Source organism: Topomyia yanbarensis, chromosome 3, assembly GCF_030247195.1.
Source record: "Topomyia yanbarensis strain Yona2022 chromosome 3, ASM3024719v1, whole genome shotgun sequence".
Lineage (NCBI taxonomy): Eukaryota > Metazoa > Arthropoda > Insecta > Diptera > Culicidae > Topomyia > Topomyia yanbarensis.
The window spans coordinates 318,910,193-318,918,692 of record NC_080672.1 but is presented as its reverse complement, the minus strand read 5'-3'; the positions used below and the strand labels follow the sequence as shown (position 1 = coordinate 318,918,692).

General features: G+C 38.8%; 1 protein-coding gene across 6 annotated transcripts; it reads right to left on the bottom strand.

Annotated features, from left to right (window-relative positions):
• Positions 1 to 2,242: 2,242 nt before the first annotated feature.
• LOC131690273 (trafficking protein particle complex subunit 2-like protein) lies at positions 2,243 to 7,179 on the bottom strand. 6 transcript variants are annotated; one of them, XM_058975916.1, is made up of 3 exons: positions 7,007 to 7,162; positions 2,636 to 3,443; positions 2,243 to 2,571 (listed from the first exon to the last, which is right to left on the bottom strand). In XM_058975916.1, exons 2-3 carry the CDS (start codon positions 3,425 to 3,427, stop codon positions 2,380 to 2,382), a joined length of 984 nt encoding a protein of 327 aa, XP_058831899.1. In that variant the 5' UTR covers positions 3,428 to 3,443; positions 7,007 to 7,162; the 3' UTR covers positions 2,243 to 2,379. The 6 variants fall into 6 exon arrangements, with proteins under 6 accessions (XP_058831899.1, XP_058831900.1, XP_058831898.1 ...); XM_058975917.1 differs by having other exon boundaries at positions 7,011 to 7,160; XM_058975915.1 differs by lacking the exons at positions 2,243 to 2,571; positions 2,636 to 3,443 and adding exons at positions 3,452 to 4,691; positions 4,752 to 5,558 and having other exon boundaries at positions 7,007 to 7,175.
• Between the last annotated feature and the right edge of the window lie 1,321 nt (positions 7,180 to 8,500).

The window sequence follows — 8,500 nt, the reverse complement described above, 5'->3', positions numbered from 1 at the left end:
GAAATTGTTTTCGTAAGTATATTAAGATTATGTGGAAAGTTGATTACTTCATGAATTATATCATGATCAGTTTCACGAGCTCGACGGGTAATCGTGTCTAGCATACTAGGAATCATGCATCGCTTAATAAATCGATGAATAATACACTGTATTCCATTGAAATTGATTACGTGCAAAGATTAAGATCAGGCACATTATCGTAAATATCATTACTTATATCTTGAAAGTGGAAGTGTTTTTTTTTAATTTGTGGACATTTCCACGCGCACGAATGGTGAATTGTAAGTTATACGCTCGCATTCATAACCAGTTGACGAAGCAAGAATGGATCCATGAATTGTATTCCGAGTGTCGTGTAATGATTTGCGAGAAAATATCAAGACTTTGTTAATTTTGTGATCTAATTCACAACCACTAATACCAAATAAACATCAATATGTGATTAATCATGAATCAGTTAACGTCGTATATTCGGACCATAGACAATGTTTCTAGATTTGTGGTTAATATTATGAGCCAACGATCTTCGAGTTCGCGAATTGTCGGCGTGGGAAAAAAGCGTCGGCGGCGCGCCGCCGGTCTACCTTTCGGCGTCGGCGTTTGTTAAAATTTACCGGCGGCGGCGGCGTGGCGCGGCGGCGCACAGGTCTAGTGTAAACATTGTATTATTAAACCAATTCTGCAGCGTTTTATGTTATATAGGTGTTTTATGTGGTAATAGGACTGACATAATTATATCTTCAGTACAGCGGTTTGTTTCATAATTTAAAACAGATTTATTTTAAAATTTAAATTAGTATACCCAACCGTTCTATTCTAGGACAGATTCTCACTGGATAAACTGGGAAAACAATTTTAACAACGCTTAAGACATGGCTTGAATTTGAATCGAAAAAGAACACCCGCTTAAACTGCTGCTGGGACGGTAAGTTCTGTTTTAAAATTTTCCGTTGTGTGCAGTACGAAACAAAAGTGTTTGAAATTAGAAAACCAAAAAGTTCTGCTGGGAATGTGATTGTTTCCTATGCAATTACACTCAGATTTTTCACGCAGGGGATACAGGCCGTGTAAATGAAAACCGCGTAAATTAAAAAAAAAACGCGTTAATGAAAACCGCGTAAATTTCAAAATCCGCGTAAAAAAACCTGAGTGTAAAATACTACGCTGCTGAACAGTGCAATAACTACAGAAGCACGTTGTCAGATGCCTTACTCATAAAAAACATATAACCGAAATATGAAACATGAAAACCAATAGGCTCTTTACCCTACGCAGCTACAAAGCGCCGTAAACATGGATTAACAAGTTACAACGCACACGCATGCATAAAAATAAATATATTTTTTTCAAACGCAACACTCTTACGCAGCACACACCGTATTGAATTAAATCCAAACCACCCCACCCACCCACTTTGCAAATCATTCTGTGACACCGTGCTGGTACCCGAAAAATCCGCACACGGCCACCGCTGCCGAAAATGCATAGCGTCTACCGCTTATTGTAGTGCCCAGACGCTGCAGCCATGATCTTACCCGTTCTACATAAGAACAAAAACTGATTCAAACGGGTACGCGTCACCTCTATTTATAAACTAACCGTATATGGTTTAGTCGCTTAGGTGCGTGTGTGTGCGAATGCCAACGTTACCGAAAATCGATACCGCTTATTGCATCGCCCGGAGACGACGTTGCTCGTGTGGGATAAGAGCAACAACTGATTTAAACGGACATGCGTTGCTTCTATTTATGACTTTTCGTGTTTCATTGAGCAACTAAGCTGCCCTCTTTTGACGGCTGTGTCTGAGAAATCTGCCTCACGAATGGTAATTTTCCCGTTTTTCGTGAACTTTTTAATTTTATCAATTTCCAAATTCTACTTTTATTGGGGAGATATTAAATTATTACCAATATTTAAGTTAGGTGTTTCTGAATCGGTTGGTGTATGAATGATTGAAATCCATCTAGTAATATCGGAGTTATAAGCGTGCAAACCTTACATAGTTTCGTTACATGGGAGATAGTTTAGATTTTAGAATGACACCTAGCCCCAGATAGTGGAGTAAGACATTTTTAATGTCAAAAGGCTTTTCGTGTTTCTTGATCTCACCGTTTTCAGGGAAAAATAGTTTTGAAACCCTACATGCACTAGCAAAAAGTTGGGCATGGAAGGGTTAAATAATAATCACATACTGGCAGTCATCTTATGTATACATAGTCGCAAGAGTATAGTCAAAAACAAATTTAAATACAAAATACCATTGTGTATTTCTGAATACGAATATAGTTTACTCAAACTTATTGTACGGACAGTTCTGAAAGCCATAGTTCCCCACACCGAATTGAAATCATTTGTTCCCTAATATTAGAAGAAGTATCATCACTTTCCAACAAACACACCATGCGAGTTTATTTCCCGAGCACTTTCTCTCCACAACTTTTCTGAAATCTGATCGTCAAAGGCCACTTTCGACTTAGTCTGCTTCAAATTGGTTACAAAGTAACCCGTAGCTGGATTTTTTTCAACCGTGTTGACATTATCGGTTGCGCAGTGAATAATATTTTGTGCGCCCTGGAATTGAAAGAGAACCACATACAATACCCGTCCCATAGAAAATTATTAAGTCATCATCAACCTGCTTAGCCGAGCGAAGAAACATCCACACAATTGGCGCAAATAGCACGTAATGGTACCACTTGGGATTGTAGTCCCTGAAGAAGTCCGTATGACATAGACCTGGACACAGTACATGGACATCGTAACCCTTTTTGTACATCTCACGAGCAAAGTAAAAGTTCATTAACTTAGAGTTGTTGTACAAATTGTTGAAGCGATCACCACGGGCACGATCTACCCATTTACCGAAACTATCAAAGTCAATTTTTGCGTTCTTCTCATGCATTTTTGATGAAACGATCACCACTCTTGCTGAGTTGCTCTTTATGTTATCTTTAAGTAAATCCACTAGCAAAAAGTGGCCCAGATGATTCACTCCAGTATGAACCTCATAGTTTTCCTTCGTGTACTGGGGCGTTTGTACCGCCAGCCCGGCATTGTTGATCAAACAATCGAACGCCGAGTACTTATCCTTAATCTCCGCAGCAAACTTGTGAATCGACTCGAACGAGGCAAGATCAAGCTCCAGCGGGATGAGTTCGCCTTCAGTGGTCTCCTGGCGGATATTCGCGATGGCTTGACTTGCCTTTTCCATGTTACGGCATGCCATGATGACGGATGCCTGACGGGTCACCAGTGCTTTGGCCACTTCATAGCCCAGTCCTGTATTGCTGCCTGTAACGATGAACAACTTGCCCCGCAGTGACGAGTTGTTACGCACCCAGCCCCACTGGTACTCCCGCAACTTTCGGATCAGGTAGATCCCAGCGCCTATGCCGACCGGGATCAAGAGGTACAGTAAGGAGGACATGATTTCCACTTTGGGACTGAAATAATTTAAATCAATTAATATGCCCGAACTGATGTGATATATTTTATTTAACGTTATTCTACAGGATGAAATTAGGAATTTTGTTATATCGATAACACTACATTTGAGGTTAAAAAAACGGAAATGTGCTAAATGACAACTGGCAAGACTTGAACTTGCGATCTTATGTTATAAAATAAATTCCTTATACTAATGTTATATGTAATAAATTCTTCTAATCTCCAAATAAATATAAGTGTGCAAAAATCTTGAATGCCGTAAAATAACATGTGTACGATTACTATCAACGTGAAAATCGTCATTGAGTTACAGTGAAAATTGTCTCCCTTATAACTTTTTTGTTAATCTAGTCCTTCTAAGTAAAAACACTCATTTATATCTACAAAACTTTTTATTGCATCATGAATTATCGTCACACTTTTATTCCTTACTGGGTACACCGTATGGCATAAACGGTGCACGAAATCGCATTGCATCACTTCCAAATTGCTGTAACCTTTTTCCATTAGGTATTTTTCACTAAAATTTTGAGTGAATTTTGTTCAATGTACGTGTTGTTTACATTATGTAAATTTCACGCACAAATTGGTCTAGCAATCGACCAATGCCTGGAGCTAGTCACCAGTGAATTGAGCGGTGTTCCAAAAAAGGTCAATATTGTTCTCTATCTACAATATTTACCTATGGTAAATCCTTGTTATATCTAGGCGTTTCAACAGTAACAATTACACAACAAATAATGTTAATATATCGAAGTACCACAATGTTCCACACTTTTTGTAAAAGCCGTCACACATTCCCTACAAGTCCAAAAACTCCGTATTTACAAGTCGTTTTCAAAGTAGTCATGGTTAGTATATTACTTTAGCGATCCATAATGTAATAATTATTCCAAAAACATCAACACAATTATACCCGCGGGTAATGGTTATCGCGCCTATATCGGTGTCCTCTATCCCACCACCTGTATCCGAACTGTTTATTTACAATGTTAGCTACCCGAAACCACAACAGATAAAACCCCGTATCATAACTATTCCTGTCCATCCTAATCAAATCAGCTTCTCCCGCTTCCAGCTTCAATCGCGTTGACACTTTCATCCCACAATCGGACGGAAATGTTTTCATCGAAGCGAAACTTGGACTTTCGCATCTTCAAGTTCGATACAAAATATCCGGTAACGGGATTTTGGCTCTTGTCGGTAACGCTGTCTGTCGCACAGTAGATGATGTTTTGAGCACCCTGGAGGAAGAAGGAATATTGGCATTGGAACTGGCAGTCAACTGGTTTAGTTTTTGGTACCTGTTCGGCGGATCGAAGCATTAACCACACAATCGGTGAAAACAACAGATAGTGGTACCACTTTGGATCGTAATGCCTGAAAAAGTCGGTGTGGCATAACCCGGGACAGAGAACGTGTACGTTGAAACCTCTTTTGTACAGTTCTCTGGCGTAGTAAAAATTCATCAGTTTAGAATTGTTGTATAGACGGTTTAGGTGACTTCCGTACTGCATCCACTTTCCGAGGTTTTCCACATCAATACTGGCGTCGATTTCATGCATCCTCGAGGAAACTATGACAACTCGAGAGCGGTTTACTTTCAGACGTTCTTTTAGCAAATCTACTAGAAGAAACTGACCTAAATGATTCACGCCAAAGTGAATTTCGAATCCTTCCTTGGTATACTCGGGATCTTGAGCGGCCAAACCGGCATTGTTGACCAGACAGTGGATATCAGGGTACTTGATTACAACTTCAGATGCGAATTTACGAATAGATTCGAATGAAGCCAGATCCAGTTCCATCGGTATCAGAACACCCTCTTTGGTTTCTTCTCTTATTCTCTGAACAGCTTGGTTAGCTTTGGTCATATTTCTGCAGGCCATAATTGTTGTGGCCTGTCTAGCGGTTAAAGCTTTCGTTGTCTCATAGCCAAGCCCTGTGTTGGCTCCGGTTATAATGAAAATCTTTCCCTTAAGTGAATAGCTGGCTGTAACCCTACCCCACTTTCGGATCTTATATCGTCGCAGAGTGAGAACACTTGCTGTTAGAAGGCCCACAGGAAACAGGAACTCGGATGGGATAGAGGACATACTGCGCATTGGACACTAAAAGAAATAAAATTAAAATCAACTTTTAAATTTTAGATTAACCTTCAATCTTTATTTGTTAGTTAGTGGTGATGATACTCCTAACATTATTATCGAATGTTTTTGAAGTCAACGGCTCGCCAGGGATGTAGAATGGATTACAAACCGCGTCCGTGTAAAGTGTGTGCAGATTTCTAAACATTGCTCGCACTTCATTCTCCCGAAAAGAAGTATTGCTCGAGTCAATCACGATCACGAACTTCACTTTCGTGTTGGTAACGTAACCGTAGATCTTGTACACTTCGGTAGAGATCAGTAAACCCAGATACAGCTCCCGCCCATCAGTGATTTGCTTTTGACTGGTGGCGCACTTCTCCTCAATCACATCGAGCGATGCGTGCACCTGGTACTGAAGTTCGATCTCCTTTTCCACATTAGCTGTCGCAATATAGAGCGGCGAATTATCCTTACCGATAATCGACACACAGGCGCACATTTCTAGTAACAGAAATAATCGTTAATCGTTTCGCGAAGTTAGTCCTCAATGGAACTATAAGGAAGAGAAAGAGAGAGAGAGAACTTTAGTTATTTGTTACTAGAAATGTACGCTGTGCAAAATTGAGTATGGATAGGTTATAGTACTAATAGTGTACTTTCTATTCAGAAAATCTGTATAACACTTTTTTGTATGTTAAGGGGTTACATACCATTTAGCAAGAATAAATTGGGGAGTTTGATTTTTTTATAAGTATGCAACAATGATCTTATGATAAGTCAATTATGAACAATTGAAAAAAAATTGAATATTGGTTGAGTAGTTTTTCGCAATCGCGATCACCATTTATTTATTAACATTTTGAGATAATCGAGTTTAAAATTTCAAGTTACCACTGCTCTTGGTAGACTGTAACGCTGTAACTTTGCTTGGATCTCTTTGAAAATTAGGCAACATATTCATAAGTTGTACTTTCAGATAAAAAACCTTTTCGATTTTTTGAAAAATAAAATCGTTCTTTAAACGGTATGAAAAAAATTGGAACTGAATAAAAAATCACGCATCTCAAATAGATAAGCCAGATAATTCAGAAAACTCATATTGAGGTTCGCAAAGAGGTGCTGAAGAAAAACAGGTTTATTGCGCACATCGCGCAGTCATGGGCTTTACAGATGAAGCAGCAATGTTTCGAGGTCGGTGACATCCTCAACAAAAACATACTATCTGCTTACGTGGAAGATAAATCCATTTCATTCTGAAGCAGATATTAACACTAGCATCAATTTGATAAATGTTATATTGCGTAGCATAGCAATAGCATAAATATAATTGAATTTATTATTTTTTTGTTCTTGTTCTTTAGGATATACCTAGATGATATCGAATTGGTGCCCTTGTTAGTGTTATCTAAAGGATCGATATTAAATGCTTTTCATAGAAATATTTACGACTAAAACAGAGCTATATTTACCTACAAAAGCTAAATCGCACTAACAATCAAATAACTGGACTATTCTTTTCTAATTTGAGGATCACTTTCTAATAAAATAGTAAAACATCCACTCACGACGAAGTTTACACTTTGTTTACAACATGCCACTGAATCAGGGATGCCAGTCGATTTGAGAAAAGAGGCTGGATGTTGTTGGCTCGAATCAAAACTTGTCGAAAGTAAACAAAGTTCATTTCATACCGTCAACCTGGCGCCCAGGTGGTGAAATCGTTAGAATTCAACGGGGTGCTGGAGCGTTGCCAGAAGATTTTTATTTCCAGATCAAATTTTACTAAACTTCCCAGTTTAACTCAGCCGGAATGCTGGCTGGTTCTAATTCGTATTCCGGCTCCGGTGACACAACCGATTCAAATTAGAATGTTTAAGGGGTACCATTTCGATGCGGCTTAGCCGCATAACCGAGGCCTAGGAACCGAAGCGGCGCAAAGCCGCTGAGGATCCGCCGGGCGAGGTGGCCACCGACACGCCGTCGGAAGCAAGCGAACCTGTGATCCACTCGTTTGCCCGGCTTACTCAAACATAGGGGCTATCCCTAGTTTAAGTCCGACTGAGCGGTAGCGAAGTCGGACAGCACGCTCAAAAGCGATGTGGCGTAGCCACATTGGGTGGTGGACACAAAATAAAATTGGCAACGCTAGCAAAATGTAAACACAAATGAACACTTCGGATGAACCTATCGTCAATTGACATTTCGACGAGTTTTGATTCGAGCCAATAATATGGGCCCTCGTAAAATGAATCTACTGTGGTAAGCAACCCCGATCAAAATATGCAGACTTTCTTATACCTATATACTGAGAAAAATCCTATAGTATCTGTGATCCGATTTTCGTCGTTGTTTTGACTGTTCGCCAATATAGCAGTAATGACAATGAGATCGGTAATACTAAACTTTTGTATCGTAAAAAATACTACCAAAATCGATTATCGCTTAACTATACTGTTGTTATTCATGACAATATGAATATGTTCACTCCAACAATATTCTAAAGACTGACAATGGGATAGTCAGAATCACTATTAAAATTAAAGTAAAAATGAAAATATGAGTTTACCATAAACAACTTAAAAAACCAGTGTCATTGTTATAACTACCCGTATAAATAAATACCATTCCAGAAATCTTCGGAACCATTTCTAAACTATTCATATAATACTCCCCAACAAACATTAGGAGCTGAACTATAAGACTACTTGTCTGATTAAAAGCAGATTAAAGCCCATGCAAGCTGAATAAAACTTTCGCTGAACTATTTAAACATTAACATTATTCAGCTTATTTAAACTCTGGTATTCACCACTTCTAACTAGGCTGAACTATACCACTAACAAATGTTGCAGCGACAACATTTTGAACATTTTTCCTTTTCTTTTTGTTGCTTCAACGGTATGCTCTTGTAACATTTATACAGTTTTTTTTATAATTTCATGCAATTAATTTACTATTTTAAT